Genomic DNA, 21039 nt, shown 5'->3' with positions numbered 1-21039 from the left:
AGTCACATAAAAATTGAACAGGAGAGGCATCAAAGTTTTGTTCAGAACGTTGCTAAGTGTTGCTATTTTTATTAAAAACCAAGCTTCTGGGGGCACATTCAACCTCTTGGCACTGTGTGTCCTTAGGGTTTGTTGCCTAGGTATTGCTCAATGTCCAGGCTTACAGATGAGATCTTGTCACTGCTCACTGCAGTAGGTGTTTTGCTGTGCAGGCTCCTGGGGCTTTGAATTCCCTGCCTTTAGGCATGGATTTGTGTTGTAATTCAAGAGAGGTAATGCAGCCAGTAGAAGTTGGCAATTAGTTACATCCGTCAGTGGAAAAAGAAAGATGCAAAATACACCTGGGGATTGATCCCATCTCTTCCCCTGACTAAGAGACAAGCTAAGACAAAAATTCTCAGGAGCTAATGAAGAGTGCTATCTAAAGGCTTGCCACACCATTCCCTAGCTTTAAATAACTCCTCATTAATTAACAGGTAACATGTGACCTGCCAAGTTGTAGCAATTAGCTGAGACCCACAGATACAGAGCATGACATAAAAATCTGTCTGAGTCTTGTATGTTGTTCTGCTTCTCCACAGGGATTCTAAGTTTTTTTATTTTGTGCAAGTTCAGTACTTTCTTTGTTGGTAGTGTCAGAAACTGTGTTAGCTCTCGCTGATGTTCCCAAGTAGCAGTGGCAGGTGGCTCTGAATGTTCTGACTCCATTCTGCCTTGGTACACAAAACCTCCTGAGGCTTTTCAGGAGGTTTTCCAAAAGGAGATTGACTCCTGAAAGTATTGATATAAACTTTTTTGTTTACTCTTTCTCCTTGCTGTAGGGACCCCATAACTCTTGGCTTCAGCACACACTGATAATGTATTGAAATCAGGAACCTCTGAACACGTCTGGCTCTGTTGAAAAAAGTATCTTTAGACTTGAAGTTTATACAGGGTGGGATGTTCAGACCTGTTTGACCTAGTGATGGATTTTAATCTCTTTCCTAAAGACATCTTTAATACAAGGATTCATGTTCATAGTGAGCAGAATGTTTTCTTTAAGTATTCCCCAAAAGCAGAGGACAACCTTTGCAGAGAGGCTGCGGAGATGTGTGTGTTTTACCATGTTACAGCTAGTGGCTTTGTATGGAAAGGTCAACACCAGCCTGTTTCTTGTATTTGTAGGATAATAAATTGTTGCAAAAAATACTTTCTGTTAAACCTTGATTGACAGTGGTGAGATGAAGAAAGTGAAAATCCATACTATTACTGAACATATGGTTGAAGCAAAACAAACTAATATGGAGTTAGAAAAAAATTAGTCAGAGAAGGGTAGTGATGCTGACAGCACATGTCCTATTCATGCCTACTGCTTTCTGTAACAGGTTGGCTGAATTTCTTCTGTTGATAAAACACACTAGTGACATTCTATTTCCACAGTGCTCTCTATCTTTTACGAGTTGAACTTAAATGTGAAAACAGGATAGAATCTCTTCTGCAGTTACAACGTGACACTATTTAAGGATCAGGACAACTGGAATTTCTCATTTAGGAATGAACTGTCATTCATAATAGAGACGTTGACACTGGTGATGGTTAAATATCAGACAAAAAATAATCTCTTTTGAGTGAAAAATCTCATTTGTCAGAAGAAAATTACTGGCTTTAATGGATTGGAAATGTTGGGATGCCAACAGTGTGTTCTTTGCTTTCAAGATGGAATGGCTTTGATTGAACGTCAGGTGAATTTTTTCAAGGTGTACCTTTTCTCCCACTAATAGTTCTGATTAGATAAAGTTGTCATACGTTACTGTATTTTCAGTCAGGGTTCTGCAGTTGTTTTTCAAATATAACGTGCTAGCATGGTCATGGTTCTGCGGTGACCTCCACAAAGTCAAACAGGTGAAAGAGGATCCAAAGCTAGACACCCCATTGCTTGTTTAGATTTTTAATTGAGGACTGTTTTGTGGAATGCTCTTGTGTCAGTGCTGTGACACTGGGATAAGGAAGGGGTAAGAGCTTTTGGAAATAATTACCAATGCTAGGTAGAAGTATACGTATTTCCAATAAAGGTGAATCTTTCCCAGTGCCTTTCTGTTTGTTCAAGTCTCTCTTCACCTAACAGCAAAACTTCTGTTTCCTTCTGAGATACTGGTAATATTGTTTTATTGCTTGTTTCTTTATATTCATGGAATTTGTATAGTTAAGTTTAAATATATTTCTGCCTTAGATCATGAGGTAATCAGCGTTTTCACATAACTGTTTTCACATAACTGTTACAACTCAGATTTGAGTTACATGGAATGCTGCATTGTTTGTCTCTGTAGTTGACACTCCAGACCCCTATGTGGAACTGTTCATCCCTTCCGCTCCTGACTGCAGGAAGAGAACTAAACATTTCAATAATGATGTGAATCCTGTGTGGAACGAGACTTTTGAGTTCATTCTGGACCCCAACCAGGAGAACGTTCTTGAGGTAAATAAAGTGACTGAGCTGCCTATGTGGAAATGGAAGTCAAAAAATGTCTGGAAGTTTAAAATAACAGTACTTTGTTCATCTGCTGTGTTGAGATTTTGGAGTTTGTGGTGGTGGTGGTGTTTTTTATCGTTTAACAGTAAAGGCTGAATTTTGCTTTTAGTTATGGTGCTAGGTAAGAGGTGTTGTATTCAGTGAATAGCCTTGAGAGTCATTGTAAGATCACATCAGCCATAAATTTTTTCTCATTGCTTCCTTCACTGATTCTGCTATTATGGACAGTGAGTACGTGGGGCTGGAAAGTCAAGTTTCTGCCCATTCATTCCCTGCTTTCCCCTCAGTAGTCAAAAAGCAGAAGTGTGGTTCTACTTTTTTCTCAGTGCACACACAGTGATGTTTTGGAACTCTTTGTCCATGTGCAGGCTTGCTGTCTGAGCCATTGTCTAATATCAGTATGTTAAGCCTTCTTGGGTTGTGTACAAAAGGTGAGTATTATATATAATTATTTTACCAGTCCATATAGTAAGAATGTAAGTTCTGTGGTGCTGTGTTAGCTTGGTTCTTCAAAGGACATGGTCCTAACATGTAAATTGATCTGACGTAAGCGTACAGGTTTTCAGCCTAAATTAAATGGGGAGCAAGGGCAGAAGATAAAGCGTGGAAAGCTATTTGTTGACCTAGTAACTATGACCTCTTGAGGCTAAACAGATCAAGATACTAAAATTGTGTTGTGCTTCCAACAATGCTCTCTCTGCTCCTGGGGTGAGGATCAGATTTGCAGTTCAAAGAAGAAGAATTGTGTGGTCAGCCTACTGGAGCACAAAGAACTTTCATGTTCATCCTACCAGTGTGACAATGACTTCAGGGAAGTCAGAGTAACTTCACAATCGTTTTGCAGAAAAGAGATTATGCAGAACAGCTCCTGACATTTTATCTTGTGCAGTGGTCACCTGAGTTGATTCTCACTAAGTGTTTTGATCTCAGACATGCAGCGTAGCCAAGTGAAATCAGGGAAAAAGCTGGAATCTGTAACTTAGTTGTTATTTTTTCATGAAAATATAGGTGAGTAGTAATCGACTTAGAAAGAGAAATGCAGTGATCGTTTGGGGAAATAGAAAGGAGAAAGTAAGAATTTGGGTTCATCAACCTGTCTTTGTTGCTCTATTTTATGAGGGCTATATATAAATATATATGTATTATATTATTATAATTTATATTTTATATTAAGATAAAATATTATATATTTTATATAATATAAATATAAATATGTATTTTTATGAGGGCTGCTCCAAAAGTAATACCTCGTATTTTATTGTGTTGGCTTACAACATTAGAGGTGGATGTTGGTGGGATGGCAGTAGAGGCTGAACCTTTCTGCCTGCATTCCATTACATGTTGTTGCAGCGTGACAGATGGCAGCAAAGGGACAGTCTGACAGAATGACGTCTGAAGTGGAAGTGTGTATGAAGCAGAGGTGTGGAACTGAATTCCTCCATGCAGAAAAAAAAATTACACCCATTGACATTCATCAGCACGTGCTGAATGTTGATGGAGATCAAACAGTGGATTTGAGCACAGTGAGGGGTGGGTGGTGCATTTCAGCAGTGGTGACAGCAACAGTGGATCACCTCCACTGGTGCAGATTTTTACCAGCATGGCATGCAGGCTCTTGTTCATTGCTGGTGCAAGTGCGTAGCTAGTAATGGTGACTGTGTTAATAACTGCTTTTTGTAGATGAGAATCTGCTCTATCAAATAGTGTTATTGTACTTTTTGTATGTGTTGTGGTTTCCATGGAAATAAATAGGAGGCATTACTTTTGGAGACACTTATGTAGGTGCTGCCCAAGACAGCTCATTTTCACGCAGCGTGGCCCAGGCAAGCCAAAAGGACAGCCATGTTATAAGAGAATGCGGCAGATTTCTTTAGAAGTAGAATTTGGACATGTATCTTTACAATAACTAAAGATCATTGCTGTTTTAGGAGGCAAGTGCTATAAAATTTTATGGAAATTGCCTGCCAAGAGCCAGCATACCATGTAGTAATGGTTAATTTTGGATCTGCTTGATTTATGTCTGCATAAACAAATACATGCTGTTTTTCGTAAAACTTCTCTTCCCCATGAAAAACACATTCTTTAAGTTAAGGCTGGTATTTTTGTTCTGCCATTGTGGTGCACACACAGTGTCCATAGCAGAGCCTTTGGATTCCTGTGTGGGGGACAGCATCAGAATTCAAATCAGCAAAATCCATCTAAAGCATATTTTGTGAGTTCCCAGGCTCACGCAGACTCCACAACCCCTTCTACTCCTCAAGTCATTTAAACGTTTAACACTGTCACAAGTGTAGTTTTTACTTTGAAGTGTAAGAAGCTCTCTAAAATCCTGCTATGAAGTTCTTACTGCTGCTGCTGGTTTCATAAATCAGCCCTCAAAGGTTACAACAATGAGTATTGAGTCCTGTGAGGAAACAGAAGAATGCAGATGATGTTAGAATATCAATGTCACTAAAATACAGTTTGTTTCAAAGTATCAGTAGTGGCACAGGATGAGACAAATTCTCTATAGCTGAGCAAAGGTTGAGCTCAGATTTAACAAATAGTCATGCAAGTGTTTGTGTCTTGATTGCATTTGTTTTACGCAAAATATATGCTCCAAGCCACAAACATGGTATTTCAGAAGAAACTAATCCATAAAGTGGAAAAAATTCATAAACCAAATGAATTTGGGGGACTCATTTACTAGAAACCACGGAAACAGTAATGTGAAACTCTTTGCAAGCATCTTACTTGAGAACTGAAAGGCTGCCTCTGAGAAAAAAGACAGCTAGACATAGGCACAAGAGAATTAGGGCAAATGCATTGGCACAGGAGAATTAGGGCAAATGCATTGGACAGTGTTCTCTGCTGTTTGCGTCAATGCTTGGATAGTATTGCATTTGCAAAGATATATGCTCTGATATGAAAAATGAGAAGAGACTTGAAGGTCTGGTTTGATGCAGAGAAAGGCTTTGTGTCGTTTGGAATGCTGTGCTTCTTTTGCTATGAAATTCTTGGTCTGTGAATGGAAAATTAGGACACATGGATTCCATCTTAGCTGAAAAAGTTGCATTATGTTTTTTGGCATATGATGCTTAGAACACTATTGTCTTCTCCACAGAGATGTACTAGCTAGAAATTGAAATGATTATATATATAATTCATATAATTTGAAGTAATTGCATCTGTTCAGAATTGTGATGAGATTTATTGACAGAAAAAGTGCACAAATGAAAATTGTTTTACGAATGATACTGTCATACTCACTCTATTGAATGCCTTAAAAAAAAGCCACCTTCACTGTGTGCTAGCTTATCTTGCTTGAAGAGCATACCCTAGGGTGTTGACTGTGTTGGGTTAGTTACATTCTTTTCCACATCCCTTTTTAAAAGTTACTTTGGACATAATCCATATGGACCTAAAAAAGGGATTTATCAGTGTTGAATGCCATTTATCTTTTTAGGTTACTTTGATGGATGCCAACTACGTTATGGATGAGACTCTTGGTATGGCCACATTTCCTATATCCTCTCTGAAACTGGGAGAGAAGAAGGAGGTCCAATTAACTTTCAACAATGTGAGTCGTAACATTTGTGGCTTTGCCCTTGTTATGTGGCTGTGAATCTGTTGGGAAGTTTGTAATCAGTGTAATCAGTGCCTGAACTGAGAGCACCTAAATCACTGTATAATGTGGATATACATGGTTAGATACAGCTTCTTCACAAGTCGTGCTGAAGTTGGTGCTTAGAAAGCCTGAGTGATGTTTCCTAAGGAATCTCACTGAGTCTGATGTTACTCGGAGTTTACCCTTAGTCACTTCATAAGGAAAACATTTAGCCTGCACTTGCAACCCTGATTAAAAATCCAAGGCTTCTTTGTTGCTATTTCTGGCTGTGTTTTATCAACACAGTTTTAAATTTAAAATAGACAATGAGATATTACATCCCTCATTGGGTAATGGCTGCCTGTAGGTCAGGAAATAGCTACATCTTTGGAGGCTTTGGGGCAGGGGGAAATCTCAGCTCAGGTTTGCACACCTGGTCCTGAAGCTGGTTTCCTGAGCATTCACTATTGGCCATGGTTAAGCACTGGGCTGCCTGCTGGCACTGTGTTTATCTCTTTGCAGTACGGCTGAAGATAATGAATAAACAGAGTAGCACTGAATACTTTTCTTTCTGAGGCAATTCTCTCTACAAGTCTAGTATCAAACAGGTTTCATCACCACTTGGTTCACTTTAGTTTCATGGCCTTTGTTATATGGATTTTATTTTATCTCTACTACTTGAAGTTTGTGACTTCCAGAAAGCTAACAGAAATTCTTTTATTACTGTGCATTGCAGTTATAATGAATGGCTTGTTGTAACACAGCCCTACTTAACATTAATGATGCATTACTGCATGTGGTGCTGAAAAGAAAAGAAGACAAGTTCTAGTTTGATTATTTTCTTTAAACTCATATGCAAAACAAAATGGTGTCAGTTTAACATGGATTGCCTGTCTGCATGGTAACTCCTGGAAATTGTTATTACATCTGTTAATAATTTAATTTGTTCTACATGGATTAAAGTATTACAATACTGAAGGCCATTCTGAACACACTTCATCAGTTGATTATATCTCTCACGTCTGCTCATCTTTTTATATATCATGTGCATATACTATATCTATTATCAGTACTGCATGCATTCCTGCTTGGGGCTGTGATCGTGATATGGTCAGAGCTCCTGATTTGTGACTGCTCTGCTATTTTCAGCCGGATACAACTTTAAAAGTAGGTTTGATTACAGCAAATAAACAATTAAAGCCCATTTGTTGGGAAGCAGGGAGCTCCATGCACGAACCTTAGCGTTTAACTAGGGGTTACCTTAAGAAGCAAATGGGAAGGGAACATCAGGTCAGGCTGAGTCCCATGCAGGCAGTTTGCACGCACAGTGCGTATCCCTGAGATTTGCTGGGCAGTCTGTGTAAGGTAAAAAAGACACGCTCTCCCTGCTGGAACATTTCCCTTCAAGGGTTTATGTAGTACTGTGTGCATACATTTCTTCAACCATTGAATCATTGCATGTTTTCTGAAGTGCTTTCTAAATTAATAATGTCAGGTGCTGGAATTACGTAATTGCTACTCTGCCTTTGATGTGTTTCCATAAATGACTCTTCGCACTGTTCCTTCACGTTCTCCCTCTGCCTTTCCTTTCTCCAGCCCTGCTGCTGTGCCTCCCTCCCTGCGTGCAGTGCTGGTGTGGGAGGCAGCAGAGTTTGCCCCATCCATACCTGCTCTGCACTCAGCAGGACTGTTATCCTCTCCTTGCCCTGTGCTAAGATCACATACTGCATGTGGGGAAGAGAATCCAGGTATAGCGAGAGGCAGAGTGAAGGAAGACAATGTGTGTTACATGCCTGCAGGGCTGTACTGGTGTGTCAGCAGCCATTTCCTGCAAGGTCTTGGGGAGATGCCTGTGCTTATCTCTATCCTTAATCTGGCAACCTTGTACTCTCAGACTGGTGCTAACGAGTATGATGAGTGCTTTAACCATTTTTTGTAAACCTTTGCTTGCAGGGAACCCTCTTAAGTGCTCTGTGAAGGAGGCAGAGAGAACCAAGCTATAGCTATGTCCAGGTAGATCCATGTAGCTTGCAGGAGTCCTGCAAGATTCCTGTCCCTCACTGTGTGAATAGTATCTTCTGCATGTGCAGCTGATCAGCTGGTGATTGCTAGGGCTGTTGCTAAAAGTCAAACTGCAGCCACATCTTCAGTGTATGAAAACAATCAGATACCTTTAGGTCAAACATAAATAACTGTCAAAAAGTGATTGCCATTGAAAAAATGGAAGATAATGCCATCTAACCACTGAAAGCCAGCACTTAGCTGCACCTAGCAGCATTTTCTTGTGTTTTCAGTAAAAAGTAAACTCACTGACACATTTTAGCAATTTCTTCTTTTTTCAATGAAGTGATCTAAAAAAGCCCATAGCACTAGTGATTTTGTATTCCAGGTGCCTGTGTGGGTTTTTTCCTGCTGAAAATGTTGTAATTTGATTTAAATCTCTCTTGTTAGGTTACAGAAATGACTTTGGAGCTGTCTCTTGAAGTGTGGTGAGTATCTCCTATTGAAACCCATAAATAAATAAATAAAAGAAAAATATACTAGCAACAAAAACCTTTATTTAAAATTTATTCCATTTATTCTAGTTTTCTTTTAAACATGCCCTGCAGAGTGCAAAAATCCTTAATTTTAGTTTTTAAATACCAAGGACTGAAAAAATCAAAGACTTGAAAATTGAAGGTTGTCTTCGAACAGCAGTTGTCTGATCGACTTGAACAGCGTTACTTTTCTGAATAGTTTTTCCTTTTCCATATGTTTGAGGGTCAAGGCTATTGGACTTCTCATGTTGGCTTGTGTTAAATACTTTCTTTTTCAAGGGCTCTCCCTAATGAACTCTCAGACATTGAATTCAGCTTGTTGTTTTACTTTCTGTAGTGACTTTGCATCTCATGGTAGCTTTCATTACGTGTGTGTAGTCATTACAAAGCTGCCCTGAAGTGCACCTCAGTGTAGTATCAAAGTGGAAATGGAATATCCCATTCTGGACAGGATTTCCCATGAAGCTGAGCTGATACCTCCTTTTTTGTTTTGTTTTAATCTTCTTTCTTTCAATGTCTTTATCCCTCTATCTCGGTCTATCTAGGTGAAAGACAAAAAATCACCTTGAGGCATAATCAGAAAAATGTCTTTTAAGTCTAGAAATGAATTTCTGAGAACAAGGTGTTTAAAGTCTTTTTTTTTTCTTCTTTTTTTTTCCGGAACTGTAATAACAGTGCTGAGCCTGTAGCTAAATGTATGTAATGACTCTGAAGGCTGACAGAGAGCCCCCAGGGATCATTTTTTTGTTCATCATTTGATGCTAATAAAGGTGGATATGTGGGTGGTTCTTCAGATCAGCCCTAAAACATTCAGAGCTCTTAATTATGAGTGTTTCATATCTCAGACTTAAGTGAACGTAAGATGCTTGACAGTATCTGGCTGATGCATTGGCAGTAGACACTGAAGTAGTAAAGCAGAAGAATCCAGTCGAGTTCTACTCTGCTATGCACTGACAGTCACACGGATTTTGGGTTCTGTGGGGCTCTCCAATTGTAATATACTTTCCTGGGATGTTGCTTGTAAACAGTCCTTTTTTAAAAAATATGGGAATTTCTCTGAGGCAATTGCAAGGAAGAATCTGCATGCCTACCCTCACTGCTACCTGGCAGAGGCAGTGTTGCAGCAGGTCACTCCTGTGCAAGTGTCTGTCACTCACCTGCATGCCCGTGTGTGAGAGGGACCCTTCTGAGCTCTGTGATGCATATTCACAAAAGGGGTCTTAAGCAGGAGATGGCTTCTGGGCTGGCAGTAGTGAGATTTTTTCCGAAGGCCTTTTTCTAAAGGGAGAAAAGGTCTGTCAGGCTCTGAAAACTGGCAGTGCTGTAGTTTAGACCCATGGGGTGACATGCTGACTCAGTTCCTGTCTTATTATCTGAAATGAGAAGTGGGAGCTGAAGCTGTGGCTGTTATTCAGAGAGGGTGTTGAAGTCTTTACACAGTCCTGTGCATGCTTGTGATTATGTGGGGTAGGAAAACAGCTGGAAAAAGAGACTTTGTTTTTTCTGTCTCCATTCAGTACAATCTCTGCTGAGATCCATACAGCTTTTGGTAGTAAGACTGTATGGATATGGCATCAAAATTGCCCTCTCCTCCCCTTAAGAGTATACAGTAGCACACATGAATGTTTTTTCATTGTAGTTGGTGGTTTTTTGGTGGATAAATAGAGAATTCAAACTTCTAGGCTAAAAATTTGTAGTTGCTTCATCACTCACATTTATTAACTTAATGTTACTTTTTGAGACTAGGTAATACACCAGTAAAAGCTGCTTATTTTGTGCCTTCTTTTACTCTAGGATGTGAACAGTGAAGTTTCTGTGTGAAATACATATCTCAGCGACACAATGTCATTGTTTTGTGCTTCCTTCACTGTGTCAAATCACATTATGCAGCTGTTGCATGAGTATATGTTTGTTTTATTCTGTTTTATTTTGTTTAGAACTCATAGTTGGTCTTCTTCTTGGAATTCATAGTTGATCTTCTTCCTTGAATAGGGGCTTTCTCTAATTCCTGTCTGTTCTGAAAAACAGCTCCTCAACTGACCTCCGGTTCAGCATGGCTCTGTGTGACGAGGAGAAGAAATTCCGGCAGCAGCGGAAGGATAATATCATGCAGAGTATGAAGTCATTCCTAGGAGAGGAAAACAGCAAGAACTTGACCACTTCCCGTGACGTAAGTTTGCAGAATCCACATAAAAATAAATATCCCTTGTGGAGTCCTGCATTTGTGTCTCAGCTGAAGGAGTGACACGCGTTAGGTAGAACAGTCCAGTGTAATGACAGATGACAAAAGCAAAACAATTGTTTTCCCTCTGTGCTTAGGATGAGGAGTGATTTTTCTCATGCCCTAAGTTTATAGGTAAAAGTTGAAGGAGACAAAATCCTGTGTCAAAACGAAGCTGCACTTAAATAATATTGCATGCAAAAGAACAGGACTGCAGAAATACTATTTTAGGGTAGAAATCACAGCTTTTTATCAGTGTACCTTAAAAAATCCAGTGTGAATTCCAATCTGGTACTTGGTTTTAATTTTTGAAAGCAGTGTCTGAGTTAGAATTGGGCAAGGGAGGAGACATATCAGTGTTTCATTTCACTCTTGTAAGATGGCATTGGCTCTATGGCCTTTGTGTCTAAAGGACCAGGCAGAAAAAGAGCAGCTTTAATGTTAGAGTCAGTTTGTAAATGGTTTCTTTCTTTTACTGTAGCCTGTTCTGTAGAGCTGGACTTACGGAGTTTAATTCTTTGGGGGTATGTGAAGCTGTGCTAGTGAGCCCAGTAGAAAAGTGAGCTGGGCAGAGCTAGATGGATTGGTTGGATTGATGATGGTTTGGGTCACGTGGAAGATACAAAGTGTGCTGAATCTTACCACTCCTTAATGTGATTCTGTGTAACAGTGCTTTATTTTCAGTTAATAAAGGATAAATTCAGTATACATTCAGTTATTTGTGTTGGTCTGGCTTATCCATACTCTTCATTCTTCCCTGCTTGTTCCCTATCCTGTTTTACTCCCTTGGCTTGCAATAGCAATGAACAAAACTGCTAAATTTATCTGGCTTTAAAATATTGATTCCATTTGTGCTGTTTAGCAGAAGCAGAATGTGATAGTATTTTGCAGAAATCAGAACCAATACAGAATTCCCTTCTAAATTTCTGTGAAGTTTTGAGTAGGGAGTGACTGTGTTATTGATGTATAGCTTGTTCTTAGTAAAGTGTGCTTGCATGATTTTACTGAGTAAAATGAAAATGTGGAAGTGTTGTGCATATTTTATTTGTAGTGATATATATCATACACTTTGTATAGGAATTTTTTTATTATATGGGATTTTTTTTTTTTTAATGAGGTGCAGTTATTTTACTGTTCACACATACACATAGGGTAGATATCTATGAATGATACTGGTCTGGTCTTCTATAGCAGGCATATATTTGTCAGAAAAGATGTAAAGATGTTCTGCCAAGTTCCAGGTAAAATTGGAGTGAAGCCTAGTGTCTGAAGTATCAGTTTTCTGCAGGTGGCATATGTGCATAAGTTAATCTGATTACTGAAAAAGCTAGGTAAGCTTTCATATTCTTTTTGTTGTCATCTTCCCTTGGTATTCCTCGCTGTCTCGAAGTTCATCAGTTAAGCTGCATCTACCAAGACCAAAGAGTGTTTGTAGTCTTATCAGCCCTACAGGACTGAGGTAATGCAGTCACCCCCCTTTCTGTTTGTCAAGTATGTATTTCTGAGCTGACATGTCAAATATTATAGCTGCTTCCAGCAATGAAAAATCATTTTTGTTCAAATTAAAATACATTTATGTCCTTACAGCTTGTCATTTCTCTTTCTTTTGCTAGAAATGTGAGATAGCAGGAGGATTTATAGTATATTTGAAGAAGTCTTAACGTGGCTTCAGGAATCGAAAGACGTGAGTGTTCTTAGCTGCCTGTGGTTTTAAACAAGTACCTACTTAGATTTCATGTAAGTTTCTTCATCTGTCAATGGCAGCATGTGCTTTGCAAGGATGCTAGGAGACTTGAATACCTGTGAAATAATTATGCCACCCTGGATGGAAGATAATTGTATACTTCCAAGTCTCCTTAGTTAATTCAGAAGCACATTCAGAAAACACAGAAGATGAGATTTCTCATACCTGTGATATTTCTTATTTTTATAGTTTTCATTTGAACAGTTTTCTAAAAATATCAGAATCAGAGAAGGTATATAATTGTCTGAGACTAAATTTTCAGAACAATTTTTAATAATCGTCTATGTACCCCATAGCAAGTACTTTTACACTTCAGACCTTTACGTCCAGGTTTTGTGCACTGTGCTTCCAGAGCAGTTGAATGAGAACATCTGCAGCTCTTGTTCTCAAAACAGAATTTAATGTTTAATATTTTAACTTTTTTTTTTTTTTTTTTTTGCCAGGTTACTGAAAAATAGGATTGAGATGGTCCTTTTCAGAGCTTGTTTTCCTGAAATCATATCTTGTTTCCCAGATCTTTTTCATTTTCTTGACCAGTTAAGGAGATTGAGTAGCCAGCACTTGTTGAAGTGAGATGCTTGGTGACTGAAGTTTTGCACTGAGCCTGTTCATGTTTCATGCTGCTACCTGGTTCCTACAAGCAGTAAGAGTGTACTGAGGAAATTCTTTATCAAAGTTGCGAAGTCCTGTTCAGTGGAGTTTGGATGATGTAATTTTTTTTCAGAATTAGGTTGGTGCCATGCAGACCAACAATAAGAAAAAGAAACCCAAGCCAGTATAGCTTTTTGCTTGTTCAGAGAAGTGTGCAACCTTATAGGTGTTCAAGATCAGGTTGGACAGGTCTTGGGCAGCCTGATGTGGTGGGTGAAAACCCTGCCCACAACAGGGCGGTGGGAGCTCAGTGAACTTTAAGGTTCCTTCCAAGCCATTTTGTGATTCTAAGTCAGTGTGGCAGTATGGCCAGAGATCAGAGCAAAGCGCTTTTGTTAACAAGACTCTTGATTTCAGCTCACAGTGTTGCCGTTGACTCACTGCATGACATTCTTGTGAGTTCCTTGCCTTTTTGGTCTAGGTTGCTAACTTGCTTGAATAGAGTCCCTCAGAAGAGCATAGTGCTTAGCAACCGTCTGTGTACATGCAGGTGCATGCATGTCTTAGTCTCCTCTGTTCTTTCTCAGTGCTGAGTTGGCATCTTCTTCTCCCTTTGTCGTCCCTGCTTCTGCCCTATTTATCTTAGAGCAGAACTTGCAGGATGGCTGTAAGTGATTTCAGACTTTTCCATTTCTTATCTTTAAACCTGCTAGAAACTGAATTGCAGCTGAAATACTGCTTTAACAAACCTACTTACTTGGTAGTAGTAAAACAAAACTCTTTGCATTCTTTTGCACAGCAGGAAAGGACTCACACCTTCATCACCTTGCTTATATCTCCATGTCAGTTATTATTAGATTGGTCTAAATGAATTGATGTAGATATGCAGAAGATGCTTCTCTCCAGTAATATTTTCAGTATTTAAAGAAGTTGTTTACCGTGGGATGCTTGCTTCAGCTATTGCCCTCTGCTCTAGAGCTCTTTCATTGCATTTCTGGAACTAAAGTAGTACATTCAGTTCTTCATGTTTTGCTTTGATATCACAAGTGAAAATTGAGATTCCTATATATACACATAGCTCTTTGCATACCCCTCTTTCCCCAGTATAGGTAACTCTGATTCTTGGGATGTCTGTGGATTAAGTATACATAAACGTTTGCATTCACATGGTATTGACTCTTCTTGACATGCTTTGTTGATCCTACTTGCAGACTTCTCTGCATTCTGAAGGAAGCTCAAATTTTCCCTTGTGCTCTTGCCACTCTAGTGATGAATAGATTTGTTGAATAGTGGTGCTTTGAAAGTATTCTCACATACTTTTTTCCAGCCTTGCACCTGCAAACCACCCTCTTCATCCTGTCGGGATTTGTCTATGTAGGTTAATTAGGTAGTGTTTGTAAAGAGCTTTCAAAGCCTAACATACGTTATTAAATTTCTGATTAGTAATATGGCTCTCCTGTTCAAAGCTACTGCTCCGTTATTGAGGTGTTGGCTTAACAAAACAAGGCAAGTCCTCAATCTTTACCTTTGCTTTGTCATTTTTGGGTAGATAGCTATCTGTGGATGTTGCATGATGAATGCTGGTGCCAGTAAATACCTGTGGTTTATATTACTAAAGCTTAACACTTATAAAGAAGATGATCGAATAATCTGGTTGCATCAAGAATAAGTAGTTTTTGCAGAATGTAAGCCTCAGGAAATGTCTCAACTTACTGGTCACTGTGCATGATCATTTCCATGGGGCTGTACAGTTTTGTTCTGCACAGAAGCTTCGCTACTTGGAATATGGAGTCTATAGAAAGAAACCGAACTCAGTAGTCATGTGGTTCCATTTCTTTAACTCATCCCATCCATTGGCAGCTTGAGTTTCAGTGACATTTTTGACTGATTGCTAGTTTGATCAGATACAGTCTTCCTACTCAGCTGTGTGAGTTTTTTACACTTAGTAACAGCCAAGGAGTTGCCTAATCACACTGAACAGTGGAAAAGTCTAGATTTCTGAAAGCGGGAGCCAGGTGGGACTTTTGCTTAGTATAAAATTCTTGATGCTGGTAGTGATTGTGCTTGTGTTCTCTTCTATCTTCTTTCCAAATACTGTGGGAAGCTATGCAGTAGCTAATTAGGTAAACAGATGCCTATAAATTCTCCTTATTTCACCAGTAGCTTTTGTAAGGTTGGTTAAATTTGAGACTGGCTTCATGCTGTGCAGCAATATCTTCTTTTCCTTTTTTTTTTTAATTATTGTTATCAAATGTGGATTAATTTAATCTCCTAACCAAAATATTATTTGCTTGTCTTTTGGTTTTTATTAGTAACTCTTCCTGCCTTTGGCTCTGTCATTTCATTTAGATTAGAGCTGGTCTTTGGATTGCTTCAAAAATTTCTGTGGCTTTGTGACTAAGTTACTGAATATCTGCATTTAATGCCTTTTCTGTTTTGTTTATTTCCTGGCTTATACAAAATCAGAACCAACAGTCAAAAGAAACTTGGAGTATATTTTTATTAAGAATTCTTGCTAAAAGTGGAGGCTTCTTCAAATAAATTCTGATTATTAAGATATTGGACAATTAGTGTTCTAAGTAACAGGATATTGTGGGTCCACAGCTTGCTGTTGCCAAAACCTACCTTGATTTATTCAGGCGGTCTGTAGCTCTACTGATTGTATTTTGAGTCTGTATTAGTGAAGGAGGCTCATAATAGTAGTGTTTGACTTTCACTATGCATACATATTTTACTGCTTGACCCAAGAAATCAGAAAAATCAGACATCTGCCATGCCAATAAGGAACCTAAAATTAAGAATTCTGCACAGTGATAATATTGCACTCTGTCAGCAAGTAATGAATAAGAACTAAGATACAACAACTACAGAGTTACTGTTTGGAAGGAACCTCTCAAGATCAGCTAGTTCAGTTGTGCTTGGATGTAGTACATTTGTCAACACTCTGTCAACTGTCAGCAGAGAAAATCAGGGGCATTCTGTGTCATGGGTCTCAGTCCTACCAGAGTCCTACTGTGGTGTTCATCTCTGCAACCTTGGCCTGGTTCTCAGCTCAGTCACTCACAATGCCTACAGTCTAAGCTGCTCCCAGTGCCACCTTTGCCCCTGGTGCTTTACTGAGCAGCAGCTGCAGTACAGCATTATCAGTCGGTCCTCTAGCATTTGCAGTAGGCTGTGAAGTCTACAGACTTCTTTGATGGTTTGCAAAGTGTTATTCTTTGATCACAGCCAGACTAGGAGACTTCTGGTTTTTTTTTAGAGAAAGCCTTACTCCCTTGATCCAGTTGATTCACCAGTCCAAATCAGACTGCCCCAACATCTCTTATCTTGACCCAGAAGCTCCCCAAGGGTAAGTCTTTGGTTTAATCCTGATGAAAATTTGTTCAGGGAAATATTCCTCCCTCTGTTGGTTAAGAGGATAATTTATTTTCCCAGTGGACCATTTTCATCGTCAAGGCTTCACAATCTTGACAAGAGTCTCCTGGTGATACCACCTGTGCATGACAAGATCAGCCCGAGCTATTCCTCTTCCAGACTGAAAAGATCAAGGCCACAGGCCACAGGCCTGGGGACTTGTGCCCCTTATTCCTCTTTAAAGGGGAGTCAAACCCTTCTCATTTTCATCTGTATCAGTAATGCCACATGGGTGAGAGGTGAGAAACTGGAAGGCCAAATGAGACTCAGCCTTCTCTGCGTGCTGTCCTGGATCCAGAGTCTGAATGAGCAGCAGACCTCCCTGTACAAGCTGGTCTGACTGTCAGGTTGGCCTGTGTCCCAAAGAGGAGGGAATAGCCAGCTGCTTGTCACCTTGTCATCTTGTTTCTTAGAGAGCAGCCAGTTCAAAATCCTCCCTGACTGCATTTGTTCATCCCTCTCTGTCACTAGAGCTCTGAACTAAGGCAAAGAGCTGGAGGTGGTGGGAGGGATTTCCCTCACCACCAGAAGTAGCAAGTTTGCTACTGCCTATTCTGGAAACTCATGCTTCCTTCCTACCCTTGTATTACGCCAGTTGTGTCTTCTTGCTCACCTTGCTAGGCCCAAGTAGCCTCCTTTTGCATCCCTTCATACCAGATGGTGCCTTTCATTTGTGCCTCCTGGTTACCAGTAATCCCTTGGTACCAGATAAATAGGAAGCTGAAAGGAAATCTGCCCTTGCACGAGGTTTTCACCGTGGCAGAACTTTGAATCTTTTGCTGCTGGTTGATTCCTGGTTGCTCTTCCTTGTGGTCCCATGCTGCAGTCTGTAAGTATTTCTGCTGTACAGCTCTTAGTGAAGCTGAAGGACAATGCAAGTGATATACAGAAGATGTACATCACTCCTGGGCCTGGTGATGCTAAAGTAGACACTTAACCTCATGGTGCATTCATGGCACTCTTGCTATTTAAATGTCATATCTCAGAACGCTTTGAAGTTATTTTCCACTCTCTTACACATGTGCCACTAAGAAGCTGCAAAATACCTTCTGTTTGTCTTGTTAGAACTTGTTATACACAGATCAGTGTAGGTCTTGTGTCTGCTGTGAGGTTTACTGCGTGGTGACCTTACTAATTGCACAGTTACTATGTTTGGCTGGTGATTAGTGAATAACATTTATTTACTACTTCAGTCGGTAACCGAGCTGATGTGATGACAGACTGTTCTTTTAATCTCTCGCAGGTACCAGTGATAGCAGTACTGGGTTCAGGAGGTGGATTTCGTGCCATGGTTGGGTTTGCTGGAGTCATGAAAGCGCTTTATGAATCAGGAGTTTTAGACTGTGCAACTTACATCGCTGGTCTTTCTGGATCCACGTGGTAAGAGATTTTTCTTTTTCTTTTTTCCTCAGGAAGTTTGAGAACAAATTTTCATGAAAGTGAACTTACTTCAAAGGCTGTTATTCACATCAAATCATTGCTATCAGCAGGTAAGAGGCTGACAGAGCCAATTGTCTTACAGATCAGCGTGTCAGTAGAGCAGATCTGCTAGAGGATGTGTTCCAGAATGCCTGGAAGGGTAAAGACAGCTTGGTGTCCAGGTGGTCTTCCTGGGAGCTTTGCTAGCAGCAACAGATGAAAAGAAGTGCTGCACATGTACACCCACATTTCTCTGTCTATCGTCAATGCTGAATATATTAAAGCTATGTAACTGATTTTTTTTCATCTTGATGGGTGAACAAAAAAAATTCATGCTGTTGATATAAATCCAACTATTTTCTTTTTTGTTTTCTTTCTCTAATTAAATGAAAAAAAAAATCTTCAGTCTGAAGATGAAGACTCATTCAACCCCAAGTGGATAATATCCTCTTGGGGTACTTCTCAGCAATTCTCGAAATCATTGAAAGGTCTGCTCCATTTTTAGACTCACTACTCTCTTTCATAGTGGTTACTGGTGATGTCCAGGGCCTAATTGGGAATCATTTCTTAGCATAAGGAAATTGGAGCAGATGTATTTCAGCTTTTAGGAGAGGATACAGTTTGCCATGCTGCAGGTGATACTGATTGCATTGTATCAGGAAATATGGTTTTCTTTTGTTGTGGTTTGTTAAATAAATGTCATTCAGATGAGAGAAAAGATCTTTCAAGAAATCTTAACTTGAGAATGCCCTCATCAGGTAGCTGTGATGTCCTTGTGACTCAGTGCCAATAATAGGAGAAAATCAGATTGATAACGGTATGAAAGGCACTCTCTGGATGTTATGGGCTCAGGGCTTTGTAGGCAGCAGAATAATTTGAACCCTGGTGTTACTTCTGCTTTGATCAGTCTTCTGAAAAGGAGGGTTGCTATTCTCCCTGACCAGTGTTATGAATTTGCAGCCTTTTGTCTTCTTGGCTTTTATAAAAGTTATCCCAAATTACACTTATTACAAATGTTGAAACTATTTGTTTTTACATTTCTTAAATGAAATGATGTAATTTGCATCAGCCAAAGACATCTGGCAAATACAAGCTAAATTTCTTAACTGTTTGGCCTCCTTAGCGCTACGTTTTCTTTGTTAAGTGGAAACTGCTTTTTTTATTGTCTAACTAAAACTCAGTTTTAATGTCAGCTGGTCAGTTTGCAGTAGAGGATGTTGCATCTTAAGAAAATTTTGAACTTTTCAAGGAAATATCCAAATGTCGCAATAAATGATTTTAACATAACTGGTTCTTTTTGTATGTACCACTTTGAATACTGGAACTGAATCTGAATCAGTTTAGGTCTATCTAATATAAGAAAGGTGTCCACAGGTTAAATGAATTCCACCACAGTACCGCCTACGCAATTAGGGGAGTAGAGTTCTTGGAAAGCTGAGGTGGATGGATTTTTTCAGACTTGAGGAGGGAAGGCAAAGGTAATGGTATGGGGAGGTCTTGCTGCTATTTTCAGGAACCTAATGGGTAAAGAAAACAGGCTCTTCGGAGATAGATATGTAAGGGACAAGGAGTAATGGCTGTAAATTACAGCAAGAGAAATTTGGTTAGCTATTAGGAAAATTGTTTTGCAGTGAGAATGGTCAAGCACTGGAATGAATTGCTCCATCATTACTTGATTGGGCTGGATAGGAGGTCTGACTCAGGTTGTCTGAATGCTTGCTGTGGAAGGAGAACTTGACTGAACAAAGCCCTGAGCAACTTGATCTGACTTTTCAGCTGGCTCTGCATTGAGCAGAAGCTTGGACTAGAGGCCTCAAAGTTCCAGTGTAAATCATGGGATGATATGAATGTTTAGTTGTTTCTTTAAGACTGAGGGAAAATTGCTGTTTTTGGAATAGTGGGAGATGTACCTGAGATGAGTTTTGAAGAGGAGGCTCAGGGGAAACCTCACTGCTCTCTATAACTACCTGAAGGGAGGTTGTGGTGAGCTGGGGGTTGGCCTCTTCACTTGTGTAACAGTGATAGAACTAGAGGAAATGGCTTCAAGCTGCCCCAGGGGAGATTTGGCTAGATGTTAGGAAATACTACTCTGAAAGAGTGGTCAGGCAGTGGAATGGGCTGCCCAGGGAGGTGGTGGAATCACCGAGCCTGGAGGTATTCAAGGAACGTTTGGACTTGGTGTTGAGGGACGTGGTTTAGTGAGAACTGTTGGTGATGGGTGAATGGTTGGACTGGATGATCTTATAGGTCTTTTCCAACCTTGGTGATTCTGTGATTATCCACTTGTCTAAGCAAGAATTTTGGTTACATGTTCTAAGGAAACCTAATATATAAACCTATAGAGCATGTTTTAAAATAGCAGGATTATCTGAACTGATTCAGTCAGAACCATGTTTGAAAACAGTTGTATTTAAACAAATTTGCTTTTGCTGTCTTTGTGATGTCACCTATTCAGAATTTTCTCACTTGATTGAATAAATAAATTGACACTTTGGCACACTTCCTATTCTTTTTTTTCCATGCATTCTGATAGTTTGCAATAATGCTCTTTTCTTTATTTTTTGAAGGGTGGAGTATCCCTTTCCTAGACGGAGTGTCAGGTTTTCGCTTGTTTACTCAGATGCGTGCCAAACCTTGGAGCAATGCATTTACCTACTTGACTGTTTCATCTGTCTTCTTGCTTCAACCTTGTGCTGAATTCTTCATCCTGTGTTTTCCTTTCTCTGCTCGGATGGAAGCTTACTGCTGTATTTGTTCCACCCACGGGCTGACGTGCACGCTGAGCTTTAGAGACTGCATAGGGACTTAGTGAATCAAGTTCTTACATCTCGCATGTGACGAAGTTCATCATGCCATCAACTAAATTGCAGAGTAGTGACCTCAGGGCCAAGATTACACAGTGTGTGTTAAACTGCTATGCAGAATTATACGTGAAGCATGGTATGTATATATAAGCCAGCTAATTGAATAAATAATAGTGAAAGGAGCCTCTACTAGGTTTGGATGGCATATCTAGAG

General features: G+C 39.6%; 1 protein-coding gene across 7 annotated transcripts in view; it reads left to right on the top strand.

Annotated features, from left to right (window-relative positions):
* PLA2G4A (phospholipase A2 group IVA) overlaps window positions 1-21039 on the top strand; it is a 107310-nt gene that overhangs the window by 62338 nt on the left and 23933 nt on the right. For all 7 annotated transcript variants that reach the window (XM_052665678.1, XM_052665677.1, XM_052665682.1 and 4 more), the window contains 5 exons: window positions 2307-2455; window positions 5955-6068; window positions 8547-8584; window positions 10661-10802; window positions 17846-17982. In XM_052665678.1, coding sequence (XP_052521638.1) covers window positions 2307-2455; window positions 5955-6068; window positions 8547-8584; window positions 10661-10802; window positions 17846-17982 — 580 coding nt within the window. The remainder of the gene's footprint in view (window positions 1-2306; window positions 2456-5954; window positions 6069-8546; window positions 8585-10660; window positions 10803-17845; window positions 17983-21039) is intronic.

Source organism: Tympanuchus pallidicinctus, unplaced genomic scaffold (genome assembly GCF_026119805.1).
Source record: "Tympanuchus pallidicinctus isolate F22 unplaced genomic scaffold, pur_lepc_1.0 scaffold7, whole genome shotgun sequence".
Lineage (NCBI taxonomy): Eukaryota > Metazoa > Chordata > Aves > Galliformes > Phasianidae > Tympanuchus > Tympanuchus pallidicinctus.
This window is presented reverse-complemented; position numbering and strand designations above follow the sequence as displayed.